Raw genomic sequence first — 23,137 nt, forward strand, 5'->3', positions numbered from 1 at the left:
ATTGCCCTCTACAACTCCCTGAAAGGAGGGTGTAGAGAGGTGGGTGTTGGCCTCTTCTCCCAGGTGAATAGTGACAGGACCAGAGGAAATGGTCTGAAGTTGCGGCAGGGGAGGTTTAGATTAGATATTAGGAAGAATTACTTTACTGAAAGAGTGGTCAGGCACTGGAACAGCCTGCCTAGGGGGGTGGTTGAGTCACCATCCCTAGAGGTGTTTAAGAAACATGTAGATTTGGCACTTCAGGGCATGCTCTAGTGTCAGAGATTGCAGGGGTTTTTTTCGTGTGTGTATGGTTGGACTCGGTGATCTCAAAGGTCCTTTCCAATCATGAAGATTCTATGATTCTGTGTTTTAGCTTTGCTCAATAATTTGCGTATCTTTCTCACAGTTAATTTTTGTTAGGCGGATTTGAGTAAATGGTACTAGGAGGAGGTGGTATGTTCTTTCACTTGATAAAATGGCATGCGATGGCTTTAGATGGTAGCACTGCAGTATCATAATAATGAAGACTACACTATTATTGTCAAATTTGCAAAGATCATTTACTGCGAGTTATTCTTGCACTTTATTTAGTAGGCTCAAATGCCTTAAGTTTATTGATACACTGCTTTATCATACCCGCTAGCTCAAGTTAATGACTTGCTCCAGGTAGAGGATATAGTTGGGCAATATTTCATGCAGCTTTTTCGTCAAGAGTTTTGAGCTTCCATGCTTTAATTTATGCAGTTTAATAAAAAAGATTGAGATACATGCTCATCCAGTTGAGGCGGCTTATCTGCAGGAGAGAAGAATCAAAACTCTCTTTTGTAGACTTGACAGCTAGTACATCACTGAGTACATAGACAAGAAGTTCATGGCATTTAAGCAAAAATTTTGAGAGAACATTTCTGAACTTTACTTCCAAAATACCTGCGTGCGTGTATACTTATTATAGTGTGTGTACATATAGGTAGACACATGTATGTATGTATATAATGTGCACCTATATAATCTATATCTTATAATGTATATATCTATAAAATGTAGTGTAGTTCAATTGTGTTTTTTTCAGAAAGTAAATTTAGGTAAAACAAAAAAATACTCTTTCTTGATGTTACAAGGCTCCTATCAACCAATGTTCGGTTTAAATCTAATTACTTTAAAATACATGTTTATACTATCCTCCCTTCGCTTTTTTTTTTAGTAAAGCTTCCTACGGCTTAAAATCATCTTGATAGTTTTTCTCTTTTTTTAAATCCTTTGACATTTGAAGAAAGGTCTTTTTTTCCGTAATTGACAAGGAAGGTGTTTGAATATGCAAGGGATTGCTGACTTTGTCTAGACGTAAAACATTGCCAAATGTACAAAAACCTTGATAGAACAGACAAGTCTTTTTTTTTTTTCCCCTGCTAACATTCAGTTTGTAGTAATTGTAGCTGTTACTTGCATCTTCAAGTATTTAATTTTGGGACTTGAGATACTGGTGGGTTTTGTTTTTGGTTTTTTTTTTTTCCCCAGATTTGCAATGTCCCTGTAAAGACTGTAGAAATAAGTGTTCAAGATATTGATGAATATTTTGTTCTGTGTATAGTGGTTTCATATCTAGAACTGTGGGTAAGAAATGGGCTTACGTAGCTGGTATCCATAAATCAAGGTGTTATGTCAGCTAACAGGCTCCCAGTAGAACAGAAGTCATCTCAAATTCACGCACCCTGTGGGTAGCTAAATAGGCAGCAGTATGTTTGCCAGTTAGGGCTCCGCAAATGATAGAAAGTATAAAGGAAATGAGTGGAAAGGTTCCTTCTGCACACCACAGTGGAGTTGCGGAGCCCACTTCAAGCTCTGATGGTTGCGTTGGCCTATAACAGCAGTGTATTTCATCTTGTCAGTACAAATTCATTGTTGCCATAATAGTCCAAAACCTCTAAAAACTCTATGAGTAAATGAGCAGTAGACCAGCTTCAGTAGTTCAGAGCTTGCTTACTTAATTTTTCTTAAGCACATTAAGCAGTTCTAGACCGGCTGTCACTATGATCTTTGAAATATTGCCATGTTTCTTTTGTTCTCTGCTTTTAAATTTCTAATACAGTAAGACTTTTATACTTCCTCATACTCTGTTCATTACAGATTTCTGGGTATTCAGGCTCTTATTTGGAGCTTAAAAGCATTACAGACCACAAGATAAATTCAGAAACGGAAAAGGGGAGAGATGTGCATTTATTGTCCTCTCTTTTACCACAGCCTGTTGACTCCCAGTGCAGAGTCTGAGCCTGTCGTTTCTGGCTCTCACCTGGCAGCCAGTCTGCAGGTAAATTAACTCAGCAAGCATGTATCATTTTTTACTCGAATGGGTATAAGGTGGTAATTTGAACCTGGAAAATAATGTCTTGGCCACAGTTTTGTCTGAAAGTAATTCTGCTTTAACTTTATAGAAAGGCGTTGGTTTCGTAGGGATCTTTTTTCCCCCTTCATTTTGTGTCATATTACTCAAATTCCTATATTCAGAACTCTTCAGAAAGATTGAGGAATGACTGATGAAAACCTTGAATGATACTTTGAAAATGTAGCACATGCTGTGTCATTCCAGTAGAAGAAAGCAGTATGGTTGAAGGGTTTAAAACATGCTTTCATATTAATTTACTATAATTTAAATATTCTTTTAAGAGACTGCTTATGGATTCTGAATTTTCAGTTGCAACTGCAGTTTATTCGAAGTTTAAAGGGTTATGATGCATTTTCTTTGTGAAGTATTCTTCTCTTTTTGTTCATGCTAGTTCTTTCACTTATTTGAAACCAGTAGCACACAGTTCTGTGCTGGCAAACGCACAAATGTTTCTGGTGTTGAACTTCTACCACAGCTGAACACTGATGTGCACTTGCAGCAAAAAAGGGAAACAGTGAATAATCCCTCCTCCCTTTTGAGATGGTCATATTTGAATTATGTTGGCAGGATTGAGTGAAGAAGCTTGTATTGTTAACAGGCTGAATCTGCTCTGTTAAAGCCGTAAGCCTTTTCTCCTGTGGGGATTTCAATCCAGCTTTCACCAGCACTTTGTTCATCTAGAACTAAATTTGAAAGTTTTCTTAGGTTTCTGCTGCTAAATTTGTGGTTTATGTGCTTTGGTCAGAGAATAATATCCACAATGTTACACACACACTTCTGTTTACTATAAGTTTATTCTTTCACCCAACTTTGTAAGAAATATTTTTAATTAAGGTCTTAAAATATGCTTTTTCTTCATCTTAAGCAAAATAATCTCCCAGATACCACACATTTAAAGGTAACATACCTGAAAATCTTAAATTTCAGTAATTTAACTTGGTAAACATTGTACTAACTTTGATAAATGTTAATTTCATTTCTTCCCAGGCTTCCAAAGGATGAGTTGGCAACAGAGCCACTAAAATATGCTGAACAGCTTCCTGTAGCTCAGATAATACACCAGGTATGTCTTTCTATTTTAAGGATTTTCTTTGAGAATAAACAGCATCTGTAATATTTAAACTGCTTTTCTAGGTCATATAGAATCAATGTGCTCATGCTGGAAGTATGTAAAAACAGCATGCTCTTGTTCAGATGACAACGATTAAATTATAAAAGCCTTATTTTGAACATGGCAATGACAGGATGCGTGCTGTATGAAACAGTTGACACTTCAGAGGTTGCTGTTAAAATTGTTGTGTGTCTGCTGATGTAAAAGAAAAAAAATCCATTAATTTCTTTTTATTTGCTTCTTGACCTAAATTATATTCTCCTTCCTGAAAAAGCAGCCAAAGTATAGAATCACTGTTTTGGAATAATTGTCATGACAAGTTGAGTAGGGAAAACAATCTCCCCTCCTAATACAGCTCTGAATGAGGTGTTAATACTATTTCCATTTCTAACCATAGCACTGTCATCAGACTTTCTGCTTTGCACAGGGGCTTTTGTTTGCTTTTTGTTTTGCACAATAAAAACAGAGATTGAGATTTTGCCCAGATTGTGCCTTCTAACTGTGTCTTTATTTAAAATCAATGCTCTTCCGTTGATTTAGGTAACCAAATGAGGGATGATGTGGACAGCTGAGCTGGGATTGAATAGCCGGCTACAGTTTTTATTATAACGTGTTGTCTGGTTTTTCTCCAATTTATGGCAAGGAAGAGGAAGATCTTTTCTGTGCAGAAAATTCTGTACTCCCTTCTTACTCTTTTCTCAAAGTTCAAGGTCTAATTCTCAGACCATCCTGCTGGTAGATTAGATGCCCAACCTGCATTCACGTGTCTTCTCATTCTTTGCCGTTAGCTCTGCCTATTTTGTGGAAAGACTCATAGCCAAATAACGTACCTAAAACTTGTGATATACTGTAAAACATGGGTATTGAGACGTAGCGTCTCCCTTCTTGGTGATGCTTTAAAGAAATCAAAAAGACCTACTCTGTTGCATTCATTTGGTATTTTCTCACAAAAAATTATTATTTTTTAACTTAGTAGATGTGAGTCCTGCTTCAGGGACAGGTAACTATAGTCAAGAATGAATAGGTCAGATTGCTGTTTTCCTGATGGTACCTTGGCAGTATGGAATCTTTCAGGTTAGGTGTACTCTGAAAGATTGACCTGAAAGTTGGGGAAGATAATGACAGTTCATCATGGGAGACAATGGTACAGTCCATTCACTGCCTTGAGATAAGGAAGGCTTCCAACTTGAAAAGTGGGACTTGATGTTGGTCAGGGGAGCAATAGCCAGATAGACAATGTGAGATAAAGCTGTGGTTTCAGACTGCGCTGGTTTTGAATGCTTAAAGATCAACAGGAACAAATAAAAGTGCACTAAATATCGAAGTTGCTTATAAAATCCTATTAGTATTAATTATTATTGTAGATCTTTCTGAATACCATTGTCAATCCGTGTTTTTAAGCAGTCGAGTCGCACACTGCAGGCAGTGCTGATTTTACCTTAAAGGAAAGATAAGCTTTATTTTAAAATTTTAAAGTGTACAGGTCTTTTCTGCAAGATGTAAACACAAGGGATTTTCAAACTTTTGGCTGAAATCTGTACCTCGGGGAAGAATCTCTGATGTGTTCAGAACACGGAAGATTGGAAATCAGGACCAGTTTGTATGTCAGGAACTCCCTGGTGTTGTCAGAGCTTCAAATGACCCAACAGCCTGCAAATGTCACATTTAAAATTCTGTCTTCATGCCTGACTCTCAGCATAAATGAATTAAACAGCAGAGCAGGCAGCCAGTCAATATGTTCTTAACAGTGAGAGTGAGCACTGAAACAGTTTGGGGGTTGTTTGGCATCAGTAAATAGAAACTGCACGGAATGGCTCACCTAGAGGAAAATCTCAAATAGGAAACAGAATTAACCTTTAAGATGGTCGACCAAACGAAATGTCATAGTAATATTTTTACAACATTAGGTGGGTAATAACCACAGAGGGTTCATTTGGCTACTGTGTGTTATACTGCAATAGAATATTGCGCTGTGGAAAGGCAAAGATTTGTTTTTTATGTACTCTTATCTGTTTGCTGTAACAAATTTACCGGTAGTATAGAGCTGTGGTCCACACAAGGCAGCAAAGCAAACCCAGCGGAACTGCAAATGTCTTGGATGTAGAGAAACAGAATAAAATGACCGTTGTTTAGGTATTGCGTCAGGGAGTCAGGCATCATGCCCCGGTTTTGTACGGTTGTAATTCCCTTTTTGAGCCTCGAGGAGCTGTAATCAGCTAAGCATACTCTGCTCCGGTGTCCGGGTGAATTAACTCTGCAAAGAGGGTAATGGATCATTTCTGAGGGACCTGTGACAATTGGGACATGGAGTGCAAGGGCCATATTAAGTTTATATGAACAAGTATTTTTTACTTCAAGAAAAAAGGAATAAATTATAAGAAATAAAACCCAACATGAGTAAAAACAGTGGATAGTATTTGTGGTGTTGTGATGCTTTTTCCAAATGGGTGATCACTGTCTTAAGTATGGGCCTTCGCCGTTCTTTCTATATCATATGTAAGATTTCTTTTATGTTAACCCATGTTTTGTTTACCTCTAGGTGCAAATAAAGGCATCAGTAATGTATAATGTATTAAAACTTCACAATGGTAGACAGGTATCCTAAATCGGTATAATGCCAAACTACATTTTAATTGTAGTTAGTAGCCAACATGGCTGCTAATTCTATTAAAATTTCACAGTAAACTCTGAACGCTTCTAAAAGTCTACATGGTTTTCTCGGGCATTTACATGCGATTTATAACATTCACTTCAGTACTTCATCTCTGACACTTGAAAAAATATTGTACTAATGAACAGAAATTACCTTTTGATTTCTAATCTGTTTTTTTCCACAAGAAAATTTCAGGCTTGCTACATCCTAAAGTATTTAAGGAAAGGAGACCCAGAATTTGATTTTGGGATTGATCTTAAACTTTATGACACTAGTAATTATTTATTATTATAGCAGTATAAAAACAAAAGAATAACAACCCTATAAAGTTCACAGCTCCAATTTTGAGAAATGTGTTATATTTAATGCATTATACTATGGCTAATTAAAAAGACGAATGTGAAGAAATGAAAATAAATAGCAGAATGAAAACTAACACTAACATTTAAGCCACCAGTTTTCAGACATGAACCAAAATCAGAAATTTGTTAACAAAGTAGCTTTCTCCATTTTCAAAAACAAAAAGGAAAAATGTGGGCTTTTAACTGAAATAAAAAACCGCTAGTGCTTGGTAAAGGAATGCAGTCATTAATACAAACTTCTAAAATGGCAAAAGTGGAGCTTTCAGAGGAATATCCACAGAAGACACACTTTTTAAGGAGATTCTTTGTGTACAGCTGTGCATACAATGCTGCTACTTAGAGTAAGTTCAGGAATAGTACAAAAAAAAAAGGTAGGGAGAAAAAGGAGAGATGAGTTTAATTCTGCACTTGTCTTTAGTTGAAACGGGTCTGGTGAAAGAACAGGAGAAACTGCATTTGGGAAGATTGTTTTCATTTATCGTAAAGGATATTCATTGCTGTCCTTCCAGTTCAGCAAGGTATTTTAATAAAAGTAACTTTAGTGCCAACGCTTATGCTCTGAATGTCACTATGTGTTAATATATTTTGTCTAACTGGGATTTAGGATATTGAAGAGACTTAAATTGTTACAGGTGTCTTACTGATGGAAGACTGTTTTATTGACGAGAGGCACATTTCAGTGGGTAAATGCCAGATCTCATGATGTTGTTATAATTGAAAACAGACTGAAACAGCAAATTCAGGGCACAATCAACTTGCATACTTATTTTAGTCCATTAAAATGTTGAGCAGATAAATTAACATGCTTTTAAAATAGGATGGTATTTCAGGAAACTAACTTCCAGCCCATCATGGTGATTGCACAGTTTACTTAAAATTTGACATGGTTTACAGTTGCACGTTTACTTAAAAATAAAGAGTTCCTAGGTGTTTTCTCATGTCAGGGAATGCATGGGGGAATGTTAGATATACTTTCCAATTAAATTAGATTGAGTTTCCTTTTGAAGGTCTGTGTTAAGTTTGTTTATTTGTAGAGTTTTTAGCCGGTGTGTTTCTGTAGCCTCTCTGTAGAAGCCTTAGTGAAAAATGCCTTTTATAGTCTCAGGAGTTTACTGGAAGCTCACGCTAACCCTGATGAGTAAATATGTCTCTTGATTCCAGATTTCAGTTGAGCAACTCACGTGAGCACCATTAGCTTTGCTGAGTTTAGACTCAGGGGACGTTAAGGAGTTTCCACATTCAGTCTAGTTTGAGGGTATTGACTGCACTCCACAATAAGGGAAATGAAGTAAGAAATGTAAGGAAGAAGATGGGTGAGGGATCTGCAGAGTTATAGATGGCCAGGCTGATGGTCATCAAAGATGGATGGAGAGTTGCAGTTCTGCATTAAGTCTTGCAAGAAGGTCTTTGTTTCCATAATTTCTTTGCTTCTGTAACGAGTTTGCTCCACTCCCCTCTCCCTCCCCCCAAAAAATAATTTTGCTTTGAAGATTAGTTTTTATTCATCCTCGGGACCTCATTCTCACATAGTAGAGGGGTGTTAGTTTATTGCATTTGTTGATGCTATTCCTGTTTCACGCTGATTTAATTGAGAGAGGTTTTCTTTAGCAGCATTTGGCAGAAATTGTTGAAACAGTATTAAGAAAATAGAACACACCATGTTGTATAGATTTTTTTGAAGTATTTTTTGATTATCTATAACACAACAATTTTAGCTCTTAGTCTTAAATGTTTTCACAGACATTAAATTAAAGTGGTTTTATGTGGCTTACAATCTTTGTGAAATGCTCGATATGAAAATTAACCCGTCGCATACTGATAGAGTCTTGAAAGCATAACTTTAAAACTCAGGGACCACACTGGTGCCTTGCCCCTCGCCTCGTAGCTGCCCGATAGCAGTTGTTCCGTTCCAAGGGGGGGCCTCTTGCACTCAGTCTTCGGCTGTTCTGATGGTGGAGTCTTGGTTCCTATTTATGTCTTATAGAAACCACTAGTGGTGTTCAGAACTTTGGTCAACTATGCCAGGTGTTTAATAGCACAGCAGTAGCACAGATTTTGATTTTTTTTTTTAATGCAGACAGTAATTTTGGTTTATGGATAATAATTTGTTAAAAGTTTTAAAGTACTTTGATAAATAATACTTGCATTTTACTGTGTCTTTACAGGCTAAGAGGTTCAAAAGCAACTTGTGACGCTTAGATGTGTCCGGTTGGATGTGTAAAGTTTCAGACACAGATACTTATACATTCTCTGAAAATCTATCCATGTAGCTGTGTTTGAAAACAGCTTTAAAGAATAGTTTGCTTTTTAAAACCCTGGTCATAGTATTCAGCTAGGTGATGTCAGAGACAGAGTATGACCTTTCACAAAAAGGTCCAAATTTTGTTGCACCTGTTGGTACAGACACAGGAATGCTTTTCTTTGTCGGAACTGTATTTTTTCAGGATGACTGAAAATTGAATTTTTCATATCAAAGATTAGAAAGTGCTCTCACTTCTGAATTCAATTATATTTTGACAAAATACATTACGTGGCTACCCAACAAAAAGCCTTGTGGCATGTCACTTTGCACGAGGACACCTGCCTAGTCAGGTTTTACTTTTGCAGTTCTGAGCAACATGGTGAAGGCAGTGCTGTCCCCTTACCACTGCCACTTCTGGCCGCGTTGGAGTATGTGGAGAACAGCAGCCTGTTCTGGCATGTTCATGTCTGTCTCCTCCAGACTAGAGGTGAGAAAAACTGTTTCTGATGCGTGTCATGGAAATCTGTCAACATCCTCTTCCTCACCAGCTGACCTGCAGTCCTTTTTGGGGCTCAGGCATTCTGACTATGTTCATGTGCAGAACTAAGCCCAGGTGCGCTGTACGCCTTTTGCTGAACCAGCCTGTCTTCATCTAGGGCGTTTGAGGTGTACAGGAGTTAGAAATCAATGTGTTTTACTAAGATTTTTTTTTTTTTGCAATTTCTTTTCTTTTCTGTATTAAACATATGTTTGTGAATTGTGTAACCTAGAGATGGTTTGCCTGCATTTTATAACTCATCTTATAACTGGAAGTGGTCTCAAATTGAATAATGACTGGATGTTATCCAGTAAATAAGAACTTGCTTCTTTCCCTAATTTATATACGGTATGTGGACTTAATTTCTCTCACTGTTGTGTAAGTTAGAGATTATTTAAATCTTTTGGCTTCCTTTGAATTGAGTGCCACCTAGTAGAAAACTCTGTGCTCAAAAGGAGCAAAATAAACTTTCTGGGAAAAGCTATTAGTGCACGGTTTTGCCAACCACCAAACCAAGTATGTCCTAGAGCAGCAAAGATACTCCTGCCAACACTGTGTGCTACTTGGTGCGTATTGGTGCTTTGAAGTTCACTCCCTAATATTTCTTCTCATATTAAGGTTGATTAAAAAAATCATGAGTAGCAGTCTTGCTGTGTGTATGAGTCATGTAATGTATTTAATGTCTACCTTTAAATCTAGAGAATGAGTGCTTAATTATTTTGATAGTACTGTTTTCTGTAAGTAATATATTAAGAATGGAATAGTCTCCTGTTTCTCTGACTCACTCCAAGAAATCACCAAACACATTCTTGACCTGGTTGTAGCTGGTACAGATCTTTTACTAGCAAAACATTAAACCAGTAACATTTTCAGGCATTTTTTCATCTAGTGAACTAATGCATAGTTAGTGGTGGTATTCAGCACCCTCATACGTAAGCTGGTAGTCCACACAGACAGTAAGATTGTCTCTCTTGTTTTTCTTATTCAGAAATTCAGTAGCACATTAGCCGAATGAAATCTCGTAGGCAAAGTTGTAACACTCCTGAAGTGGAACATATTTCTGAGTGTAGCGTAAAACATTTTTATCAAAGATTTAAACTATAATTTTTTGATTTGCTGTTGATTTTTCTCATCACTGCTTTCTGATCACAGCAGACAATGATGTAGAGTTAGCATAAATTAGTGATGATGTTTTTACAGTCAAGGCGCAGCTGCTTTTATTTTGTTATGTTTTTCATCTGATTATGAGGGAAACCCTCTGGAAGCAGAGCCCTAATAAAGCAGTCTCTTTTCTTCCATATTCCCATTAAAGGACTGTTGTGGGTCATCACTCTCTGCTTCTCCAGGATCATTATTTTACTGTTTCTCAACCACAGGGAAGGTTCTCCTTCTTTATATCTTTAAGTTGAAATATTAGGTGGAAGCTCTTCTCTTAGTCTTCAAGACACAATAAAGATAAGTATCTTAGAATTATTTTTCTTTCAAATGCTGCCTGCCAAATCTTAAAAATTTTGCTGTAATTATGAGCAACTTAATTTCTGTAAGGACAGACTACCAAAATATTCATGCATGGGGAACTCTTCTTTTGTCTGCACGCAACACTGCTTGGCAGAGCCAGAAAAGAAGCATGAGAGTTTGTTGTTGCTGACTGAGCATTACAGGGGAACTGAATGTAGTATTAAATTCTTCCAATTATAGCTGAGTACAAAGGATTGAATTAACTAAAGGCATTGAAAGGTATCTTGCGCGAGGAACCTGAACAGTCAGTTGTGGGGTTCTTGTTTTTAACTGTTTCCTACTAGAAATACCACACTGAATGTTTTCTGTAAGCCAAGAAGGGGGAACTTCGCCGTGTCCTGTTCCAGCTGCCCAGAGATATTAGAGGTGGAGGATGGTAGCTTTTTCTTGCCAGAAGCGTTGCATGCATGGTCCACCCTTTCTTCCCTGTTTATGCATTAAAACGTGTAACTTTACCTCCTTCCGTGCATTTTTTTTTTTAAATGCAACTGAAGTATATTTTAAAAAGAATAAAAAAATTATCTCTTTTTTTCCTATTGCACAGCTCTGTTAGGAACAGTTAGTTAAGCAGTTATCAAAATGTTCTCTTTGATGTGTGTTTACATTATTAGCTCGCCTGGGCATCAGTAGAGTCCAGTCTCTGCTGTCATGTCTTGGAAAGTGAATTTATCACTTCTTCACAGAACTGGCACCCAGAAGATGACGGTAACCCCTAGACCATGCTCTCCCTCAAAGATAGTCACCTCTTTGGGGAGATGCAAGAGCAGAAATGGATGCAACTGGTGCCGTCTTTTCAAAATGACCATTTTAGGCTGTACAGATCCAACAGTTCGGACAATGAAGTTTAGCACCGAACTGTTCCGTTTTCTGAGGTCGTGTCTTTTTTTTTCTCTTTCCCTGAAAACCCTTACATTTAAAGATTGGCATTGTATCTTCATTCTTCTTTGGCACAGGATGGAAGATCAGTTTGACAGGCAGCTTGGAGCAATTTAACTAGGGGCTGCCCCTCCAGTGGCCACACTCCACTCTCCCCCATTGCTGTTGGAGTCCTACGCTCATTAAGCACAGCAGTGAGCTGAAATCTACTGCTTACAAAAAAACAGGCAGTTTTCAGCCTGGCTGGGTACGTGACTACAGAATTTCTAAAGCTAACTAGAACAGGCAGTATCAGCCAAAATTGAGAAAGTGTATGTATATTCCCTGAAAATTTTTGTTTGTTTCTCATGAGCAGGAAAGAGAGAGTGAAAATAATTGTTACTCTGGAAAGTTGAAATGGAAATAAATTCAAAGCTTTCGCACGTATCATGGGAGTGCTCGGTTTGCCCTTGAGAATACTGGTAATATGAGGCATTATATGTGAATGTAGGGTCATCCATTTCATGGATTATGAGACATCAGTTTCATACCCACCAGCGTATAGAATTGTCAGACGTACTGTTAAAAAATATATATTAGAAGATACCCTGGCTCTATAGTAGCTATAATTGTTAGAGGTGCCGCGTTGGATTTGCAGCTTCTTTAAGAGGTAATTCCTGTAATCGTTTCTTTTTAATAAGCACTATCTAAGATGTAAAATGAAGGAAGAAGTTCAGAAAGTGACTGTAACATGTCAGGCTTTATAGAGTGCTGTAGATCTTTTTGGTTTACTCATCTGAACTTCAAATAACTGCATTTAAAGGGTCAGTAGTAGCTGTATAACCATGAATTCTAAAAATTATTACATTTTTTATATTAAAAAAAAAGTTTTGTGTTTTTTTCATGTGAATCAGCCGTGTGTTTGACGATCTTGTACGCACAAACCTTTCAATATGCACTATTGATCTTTCTGTTGGCTTTGAACTAGACTGTGACATGAAACCTTTTTCTCGTGCTTTACAACTTGCTCACAACTGTGATTTTAAGACTGTGGTTACTGTTTCTCTTGTGCTTTATCTATGCTTAGAGCCTTACAGAAAGAGAGAGGTTCAAAAATGCTTACAGATTAAAGTAAACTTCATACAGCATGTTGGCAAAAAGCAAAATAAGGTTAACAGTGAGAGATTCTGATTTGTAGGCTAAGGCCATAAAGGGCCGTTATGTTAATCTCTTCTGACTTTCTGCACAGAGTACGTAGATACTTTATTTATATTCCCCTTTCTTTGTGGCTATATTGAAATCAGGAAGAATGACTAGAAAAAGGCAGTGAGTAGAGGCTGGTAGATGTTTAATCAAAATATTGTAATTATGGGGGGAATATAAATGAGGAGGACAATTACGGTGTGTTAGTACATGTACATGATTACAGAAAGTATGCACAATATTACAGCTGTTATTGAAGAAGCAATATGTACGTGTCCCAGGGGTTTCAATTACTAACGAAATGTGAATTGTTGCACAGTGCTATAGATAAAATATCAATAGCTATCTCACTTTGTTTTGGGCGGCTGCTGTTAGCACTGCTGCTGTCACTGCAACTGTAAGGAGGTTATTTTTAAGTGAGTTCTGTGATTTGAGACTCTTTGCTCTCCTTTGCGGTCTCCTTTGTGGCTAATGTCAGAGCTGTTTTGCTAAAATTATCTCTCCAGCCATTTTCACTCTCAACATTGTAGTCCTCTATTAAGCATATAATTCACTTTTTTTCATCATTCTTCCATGAGATTTTTTTGTGATATGCTGGTCTGTGCTCATTTGCATTTGTCATTTATAACCTGGATTCTTAGATGTTCTGAGTCTTTTTCGATTTGTCTGCACCGGGTCCCATTTATTTGCCGTTCCTTCAAATATTGAAAAAGTGAATACTATTTAGGTCACTGTGGTGAGTCGTCTCCAGTGGGGATAACTGAATAGGTTTTTCAGTGCATAATGGTATGCAAATAATACACCTCTGCCTCACATGGGAATAGACTAAATATATGCACAAGCTTTCTGTGACCTTAATAGGTTTGTAGGCATCATAATACACCGTGTGCTGCTGTAGCACAGTATCTGATGTACAAATATTTCACCTGTGGTTGAGGGCAAAGAAACGTATGAAATAACTCGGTGAATTTAGTATGTGATCCACGCACCTTACTGTATGTGGAAGTGTATACCAGCAGTATGGCTGATTTACTTTTGTAACATAAGCAGTAGGTTTAATAATAGTCACCGTTAATAAAACAGAAGACGCTTAATATCTTACGCTTAGAACATGCTAATTCATTACACTGATAGAGCGTCTTCATGCACAATGCAAGATGAAGCTGAAAAACATGTAGTAAAATGATGAATAAGTTACTCCATTAGACTGTTTTTACGTTTGTGGTGTTTCACATGTAAAGTACTTTTTTAAAATTTTGCTTCTTTTTAGTTCATTTTTATTACGGGTTCTAGAGCAATTCAGGAAACAGATGCTGCATTTAAAAAAGCTTTGCTGTAGTGAAGCTTTCTGTACAAGAGAATGCATTCTTCCTAAAACTTCATTTTACTTAAATTAACTTGTATTTCCACTGAGGAAGGCTTATATTAAGCACAAAGGGAGGCTTAGTGGTTTAGACTTCCATCAAATAAACTGCATAACTAAAAAGAGAAGATGCCAAGCCTCACACTCTTGTACTTGAAAGTATTGTGTTCTCTCTCATGGGAACTCAAGATTAGAGAAATTATAAAGGCTTTGCATAAAAACAGGGAGTTAGAATTAATTTTTGCTTAAGGAGGGAAGTGTCAAAAGCCTATTATGGTAATTTTTCAATTTTGTCTTAACTGTTCACACATTTTAAAATAGTTGTACAATTGAGTGGAGGCATAATTGATGTGTTGTGGGTTTTTTTTTTTTCCTTCGGCCATCATAAAATATAGCTTAGGTGCACTTAAGCTTGGAAGAAGTAGGTGTGCTAATTAAGTAGATGAAAATTTTCATATCATAGTGAGAAGATTTGCCTAATGGATTGGAATAGCATTCTAAGAATGGTTCCCCTATTCTTAATTACATCCAAGTGCCAAATATCAATATTAGATGAAGACAATTAAACCACAAAAACCTTAGTGAGAAAGCATAATTTCTAGCAATAGAATTTTCGGGTTGTAGCAACTATAATCTTCATTATTATTATAGTAAACCGTAGCAGTAAAAGTCTACATTTAAAAAAAAAAATTACTTAGTAACTTTATTCATTGTCTTTTAATGTAAATTAAAAGCTGAAAATATCATGGAATGAAGAGCTACTGCTACATTTATTTTGTTAATTCTTATTGAATTAAAAAAATATAAATCTTGTCTATATCATAACAGCCTATAAAGTGCTAGGGTAGTAGTTTAAAAATTATGCTTGATTTAAACAAGTTTTAGGACTTCCCTAATTAGAAGAAAACTGACTTAGCAGAACTTTTAATGGTAAATTAAATCACTTTTTCTTTTAGTAAATACAGTATTTAACAGAAGAAATACTGCTCCAGAGTTGCTTTCATTTTGGTGATCAGTTTTGCTGTTCCATAGGAGAAGTCTCTGGTGGAACAGGCTTTGCGTTTGGAATGAGACTTACTGGCAAATGTGAAAGTAAGCCGTACTCTTAGGTGGTCATTGATTAGTGAAGCTTTCATTTTTATGTACAGAGAAATGGCATCTTTCCTACTGTTCAGCTGATTTTTCTGCAGAAGCCTCTTTGGGCTATGAGAGCGCCGTCTTTGGCATTCCCAAATAATGCCCAATTTGTTCAGAATTTTTCCGGCTTAGTCCGCAGCAGACAAAAGATGTGAAAAGATGGAGATCTGCTGTATGACAGGGATGAGGCATATTCTGCTTTATCACTTCTCCTGATGCTGCCGAATGGCTTCTGTCAAGACCCACTTCCAGTTTCTCTTACCTTGTACCTTAGAGCCTGTGGTCTGATTCTTCCTTACCTCTTCCCTCCCCAAAAGCTGTGAAGAGGAACTACCCAACTGAAAGTACAATATGGTTGTGCAGGCCTGGATAGGGGGGTCAGCATCCATTCTGGCTCTTAAATTACCTCTCCAATTCACAGGTTTCTGGTGTTTTGTATTTGTGTCCCTGGAATAATAATGCCAGGAATAAGAAAGCCAAGTGTGTGCATGGATGTATGTGTGGGGTGGAGGGAAAGGAGGGGATGCCGTTAAATCCTTAGGCAAAGGGCAAAGTATTTCTGAGTCTTTATTCCTCATTTTGTTGCTTAATACTGATTGCACTGGGCATAGAAACAACATGTGTGTGTAACCACATGTGTAATTTGACTGTAAGACTAAATTCCTGACTTGGTTTGTGTTAGCGGTCACTAAATATGTGTAGGATCAGGACCTTTCTATATAAAGCAGATTATTGAAGTATGTTATAGTAGGTTGTCCAAGATGCAAGATTTAATTCCATTTTCTGGTGTCAGTTCAGTGTTGTGTAACATTTTCATTTCTCGCATAACCTTGTACAGGTTTTATTAATCATTACTTTTTTATTGTTTACACATGAAAGCTTCTCTGATAGACAGTGTGTATTTAAATGGTATTTCAGTGAGTAGTAAAATTAGCAGTAACAGTTTTGCTAGGTTTTTTTTCTATCTACCATATTTCTTCTGAACTTATGCAGTGTAAGAAGGAGCTGTTACCAATAAGCTCACATTGATAAGGAAGAAATATAAATGTTACCAATCTTAGCTTGACATATTTTGCAGTGCTGTGATGGAAGATACCTTCTGAACATTTTTCCTCAGGTGAAGGCACTGTTAGCTCCAAATATATTCACACATTTATCCCACTTAACCGTGTAAACTTAGTGAGGTGTTATTGGTGATTTTTTTGTGTTAAGTTAATTATATTTTGTTTACTCTTCAGTAGCATGCTGTGAGGAGCACGGCAGTGTAACTCACAAGCTCTTGACAGGACTGATGAATGGCCAGAGATAGAGATATTGGCAGGCTGCTCTCTAGTGCTCTGTCTAGAACTGTTTTCCTAAATAACTCAGAGGGTTGAAATTTGATGAAATCATTTCCATTTGAAGAATGCATGGAAGGGGTAAATGAATGAAGACTCCAGTAATGGAGCAGTTGTGTTCACACTGTTGGACAGACAAGACAGCATCCCACATCATGGTTCCTGCGCAAATTCTTTGTGCAAGGTTGTGATTCATCTTGGCACACGCAATTACTACTGTAGTGGGTGGCTTCCTTGCTCGGTGTGCGGCACCTTGCCATAGCCAGCCCCCTCCTCCCCTCAGCCGTCCCCCAGGGCGAGAGAACCGGGCAGTGACAGCTGTCTCCTCTGGCTCGGTGCTCCTGGAGAAGCCTAGCTCCAGTGGTGGGACTCTGTGAATATAGAGAGTGAGCACATCTTTTCAGGATGGAGTGCCTCATGTGAAATGCCATCTACAAATACATGGCTGACAAACAGATGATGACTAGTACTTACAGGGGACCAAGTGACAACATGACAGCAGTAGGGCCGGAACCTGTGGTTAGTTTAGATGGTAGGCAGAAAAAGTGCAGCTGGTTTGCCATTAGATAAGACCGTTTGTGGTTTTATCTTTTTTAAAGACTTACCCTTTTGGAAGGATGTTGATACTATATGTATTGCATGTGGTAATCCGGGGGGGTGTATACCCAGCTACGCCCATTTATTCTTCCAAAAAGATGGTCTTTGTTGAGCCCCATGTAGCATTCAACTGATGAATCCAGTGTCACGCAAATGTTGTGTAGGAACAGTGAATATTTATGATACCATAAATCTGCCATTCTTTCTCAATGGCAGCTGCCTACAAAAACTCTTCACAGTAATGGATCGCTCTCTGTGACTCCTTGTTCTTTGACGTACCAGCATAACAGAAGTGGCTTTCTGGTGTGTGTGTAATTATGTGCAACTACTAAATAAGTGTCTGTATTACTGCTGTGTCCGTGTTTTATGATCTGTTTTTGAGGTTGCATAGCAGCCACAGTAACCAAAAGTATTAGGTTGATATTTCAGAATAGTTCTTTTTCATTTTCCTTTTTCTTTTTCTCCTGCTCACGTAGAGAGTAGGTACAAAGTACACTTGGGTGAGAATACTTGTCTAGCATATGAGTGCAAAACTAGTGAATACAACAATCACCTTTAAAAACTGGGTGGTGGTGGGGAACAAACTGATATATCACCAGCTGTAGTACACTGGTTTCTCACTGAAAATGAAAACGTTTTGCAATAAAAACACAGCCATATTTGATCTTGCTCATATAAATGTATGGGCACATTTTGCCTCAGCCCTGCTTCTCCCTCCATCCATTTTTTCATGCCTTCTGTTTTGAGTTGTGCAAGCTGGAGATAGAAAATATGGAGCTCTACTGCACACATGTATAATGTAGCACACAGCTCAGGGCAAAGGAGAACTTTTTAAATTATAGTTGTAGAGATTTAAAAAAAAGAGCAGTAAAATTACGTGAATAAGCACTATTTATTTGGATTCCGGTTTCTTAAAATGTAGCTGTTGAGATATTTGATTAGATTTTGTACTCAATATGGCATACTGAGTATAAGATCTAATGTTGTCTAACATCTGTTGTTAATACAGCCTGCCACCTGGAAATAAATGAGTAGATACTCATGGGATATCCAGAAAAAGAATGTGTGGTTAGAAGCATCACTACTACTATGAAAGGAATAGCATAATAATTTATGAACATCGTGGTTTCTCCATATAAATAGAAACAACTTCGTTTGAATTTGAATGATCCAAATTATACTTCATAATGGAAGTTCTAAGGCATGCAATTAATTTTACGAGATTAAGAAAAAAAACCCGCCTCGGAGCATATTGGTTTAAAAGCATTTGAATGGGCTCACCTTGTGGTCCAGAGAGACACTATGGGGAATCCAAGTCAGGTTTCCAAGGAGGAAGCGGGCGTGCTGTGCTCCTTGGAAAGGCTGGGCTGGGGGAGGCCGGCACTTGGAGAAACCATCCCAGACTGAAACAGGCAGGAGCCATCCATGCTCTCCCACTGCCTCGTCTCTGCTGAGCTGAGAGGTTGGTTCTGGTTCTGCTCCTGCTGGCAACATGACGACGTATTTCTATGAACAAGATCTGCACCCTAGATGACTTGGAGATAATCTTTTCCTGGGAGAAAGTGAGCGGTGCATGCTGCTTGGAAGAATAGTACTCTGAGAATAGCTTGTCCCTATTTACAGAATTGTATTTTTGTGAATACAAAATATCTTTGTCCCTCGAGCAGCCTCTACACACCCTTTTCACCTCCTTTGTTCTTTGCAGCTGATGTTCCTGTCTGCTTAACCCCAAGTGCAGCAAAGGGGTTGCTTTTATATCTGATCATTTTTGCAGGTCCTCTCCACTGACGTCTGCCTTGCTAGTGTGTATTTTTGTTATTTTCTGGCCCCCTTTAGTGTAAGGACCCCAAGAGGTTTATCTTTCTGTTTGTGGCAGAGCACTGCGTGTTGAATGCCTTTAGTCTTGTTTTTGCTAATAGTCCTTTTCTTGTTTAAATTAATTAAATACAAACATATTAAAAAAGAAGGATGCTTCTCAAATTAGCGGTGGCCAAATTTTGAATACTGAGTCTCCTTAATTGAGCTGCTCATCTTCTGTTTTTGCATGCTTTGGTTGTCGTGAAGCTTTGTGTATGCAAATGTCATTCACGTATTTGCTGTAGATTTAGGTGCCCTTTTGTGCAAAATCACGATCATGGCTTCCTATAACAGTATTAACTGGATTAAAATACAAAAGAACCCAGTTTGCTTAATATGCCTTAAATAGGCGTAGTTGGGTTTTTTTCTAAGTGCAACTTTGTATTGTGACTTTTTAAATCTCCACCCTAAAGCATACACGAGTTCTGCAACGTAACTCACCGGCAGCTGAGCAGGTGAGAGCTCAGCCCGTGTCCCTCAGCAGAGGTCCGTCCATCAAAGATAGGTACGGATGGTTACTGCTGCCCATACAGCACTGTGTTTGTTAGCTTTGGATGTAGCAAATCCCACACCTTGGTTTGGAGGCCCCCCGGTAGAGTCCCTGTTGTGTTTGCCAGGCGGGCGTCATTCCTCGGAGTGCTGGCTTCCCTGGGAATTACACTGCACTGGGTCCCAGGTGCTGGGAAAGCTCCCTTTGATGAGAAGTGTATTATGTATTGTGTCACAGGTTGGAAGATTGATGAATAATTGTTTAACAACTAAAAGCACTTTAAAGCGCGATGTAATGCCGAGAGATAACACTGAAAGTAGAGAATAATAAGTGAGCAGCCATTTTTGAAGTAGAAGTTCATTTCTAAAAAGCCCTTATAGATTACATATTTTAGAAGGAAATGAAAAACTGAAGCTATCATAGCAGTATTGTGGTTTGTGTTATGGTGATTATGCAGTTTTCAAAGTCAATATTTAAAATGCGGTTGTAGGCATTGATATGTTAATTTAGTTTAACTGCTGTTCTTCCCTGTATCCTCCATGAGTTTCTGTTGTTGACGAGTGAACTTTTTTCATAGTTTTATTAATATTGGAGATATCAGTAATCATGGCACAGTGGTTAATAAATACAAACTGGGAGATTAGACAAAAGTACTTTAAATTGTTTTGCAGATTAAACAGGCACGATTTATGTTGGAGTTCTCTTATTACTTTAATCTTGCTGTGGGCACAAAAGAGGATTAAACTCTTGCTAGATGGCTGGAATTATTTGATTTCCCCCACACCCCTGTGAGGACCCCGAATCAAAATTGTAACTGGCAAATTAGAAGTGCAGACTTGTGCTAAAAGCTTTGAGGACATACTTAATGCTGTGATTTGCTTGTGATACATAGAAATTCATTCCAAAATTAAACTTTGCTGTGTGCTTTGTCATAAGAATCGAGAGGATTACCCAGTTTGCAATTTTGAATTGCAAGTAGCGGAATTGTTATGGAGTGCCTCTAGGAAATATATAATGTGCTATCGGCATAGTAGAATTTGGCTCTTCCAAGGAGCTTCCTTGTCCTTCAGTTTGAGATCACTGGGCTTTTTCTGAGACGAGAAGCAGGCAGGTTGTTTTCAGTTTTGGATCTGAGATTGGCCTTGGATTTCAAAGACCTGTTTTGAAATGTGGATCTTTATTTCAGTGTTGGTCTTTAACGCGGCCCCTAACATAAAATTAAGTATCTTGAGAAACAAGAAAGAAAACCTTTAGTATTGCAATGGAAGAAATAGAAATGTACATTTAAATGGAGAATGACCAAGAAGAGAATTTGGAAATTTACCCCCCAAAAGACATAAAATTCACCCCAATGATCTCACGATGGCGGGGAGCGCTGCACAGAGAAGCAGCAAACCTGCTTCACTTCCCTGCGAGTGCTTGCTGCCCCCCAGGCAAGTAGAGGTGGAGAACTCCACAGAGGATGTGCACGGGATTCCCCCCAGTGCAGGAGCTGCTGCTGCTGGCCGGGAAGCCTCAGAATCTGGGGCGGTATTTCATGCCATGTGAGCTGCAATAAACAGGCCAAAACTGGGTCTAGGGCACTCTGCACTGAAACTCCAGAGAGAATCAAGCAGGGCTTAGTTTGAAATACGATAGCTGCCGCTTTGATGGACTCGTTGGAAGACAGCACTTCTAATGGTTTATTTTTGTGCCATTACACACGGCTGTTTTGCACCTGTGGTACAAACACACACCATCTGCCTCAGGTTGGGGAGAACATCCCCCATGGCACGGATGGTGTGCACGTTCATCTTTAAGGTTTTTGCCTACTTTCTTAAAGCCCTCTTTGGAGTAAGCTGCTGGAGGAGACTGAAGAATTTGCGTATCCCTTTTCCATTTGGGAATTACTACATTTCTGACTACAATACTGTGCGCTGCTTTCTCTACTGCCGCCATCCCAGTGTGGATTCTGAGTTTAACCCAACGCTTTCTGTACCAGTGTTTTTGTCCTTATTGAGGACACTAATGCAGAGGGAGTTCTGTTGGACTGTAGGGTTGGATTAGCGTTTTCCACATGAAATGTTAATACGTGATGTTTTAAATCTTATTTCTGTTCTGATGAAACATTTTAAAATTAAACCATTCTTAATCTAATTGCCACTTCAGCTTTACTAGTTTTGTATTATTTTTTGCAAAAAGCTAATTTTAATTGGAGTAACAAGCATTGCATGTTTTATGAAACACCTTCATTGAAAGTCTTGGATACTTTCCATTTGGGTCCCTACAGGCCCATCCAGTTTGAAAATACACTGTTTTATCCTCTCCTTAATTGCAGTACTTGGAGCAACTCTCTGTTAACTGTTTTTAAGTTCCACGGGATAATGAGTCGACCAGAACTAGAGAGCGTACAACAGAAAACTGTTCACAGGAGGAAGCTTGCTGTTGCTTAGCTACCTATCTTTTTAATTTGGAATCTCCAGCAATTCGATAATGACTCGCCCTTAAGCTGCTAAATGTATTTGTTCATGACACATTTTACCATTTTATATGTGCGTTTCACCTGTGCGTTACTGCTATTATTGTAGGGGTAAAGAGGGCGTTTATAATGGGGTCGTATTGTGGCGTAGATCACAAAACCTAAATATGTCAGCTACTGAAGCAGCGCTCGGTACGTGAAGTTCTGAGGTGGGTAATACAACAATGAAATTCAGAATAACTTGGGCCAAAAAAGAGCTGCTGCGTCTGCTCCTCCAGATCCATCCCAAATTACAAGAAGGCTGTGCATAATTTGTAAGTACTGCAGCCAATCTGTAGTCTTTTAATAGTATGCATTCTCGTATCAATTTAGGCATTATAAAGATACATAATTAATTGCAAATTAAAATACTGCAACATTTAACATTTTTTGTCCATTTAGCATTTTCTCATAAGTGAGAAAATGCCTGACTTTCAAAAATTGCCTGACTTTCACAGACATTTGTTGGAATAAGACCCTGAACTATGGAATGTTCATAGGATAAATACTGAATCTGGGAAAAACTTTATGTTTGGTAATGCTTTCTGATCAGTCCTAAAATCGATGCAAAGCGACAGTTTATCTAGGGATTGCTTATGGCCGCAGAACTAGTATAAGCATAGAAAGAAATTCTCTCTTTTCTCAACCTTTGTCCAGTGTGTGGATCTAAAAAGGAAAGTTTTTCATTTGGTTTTAAAGCGATTCTCTTGCACTTTAGTAGTTTTTTCCCCTCCAGGAGTGATTTCTGTGACTCTTCGCTGCCTGCTTGCACGAAGTAGTCAATGCAGCTTCTGCAGGAATAGAGCGAGGCGCCCGTACGGTTATGGCAGGACATCCCGCCCTGGCCTCTGCCGCGGTTATGGGAGGCTGCTGGCGGTGACGGCTCGGGGCGATGCCGCGCGGACACAGGTATGGGGCAGCGCTTGCGGCAGTGGCACAGCCGTGCCAAGGGGAGAGAATTGTTGGGTCTGCTGGTACAACGGTGCCGGCTGAAGGCTCTCTGCCAGCCAGTGCT

At 38.4% G+C, this 23,137-nt stretch overlaps 1 protein-coding gene across 1 annotated transcript in view; it reads left to right on the forward strand.

Moving 5' to 3' along the window:
- The window catches only part of PIGK (phosphatidylinositol glycan anchor biosynthesis class K), a 71,091-nt gene that overhangs the window by 44,531 nt on the left and 3,423 nt on the right, over positions 1–23,137 (forward strand). Inside the window, exon 10 of the mRNA XM_074597588.1 lies at positions 3,350–3,425. Within this exon, the coding sequence (XP_074453689.1) occupies positions 3,350–3,425 (76 nt within the window). The remainder of the gene's footprint in view (positions 1–3,349; positions 3,426–23,137) is intronic.

The sequence above is a fragment of the Larus michahellis genome, chromosome 8 (assembly GCF_964199755.1).
Source record: "Larus michahellis chromosome 8, bLarMic1.1, whole genome shotgun sequence".
NCBI lineage: Eukaryota > Metazoa > Chordata > Aves > Charadriiformes > Laridae > Larus > Larus michahellis.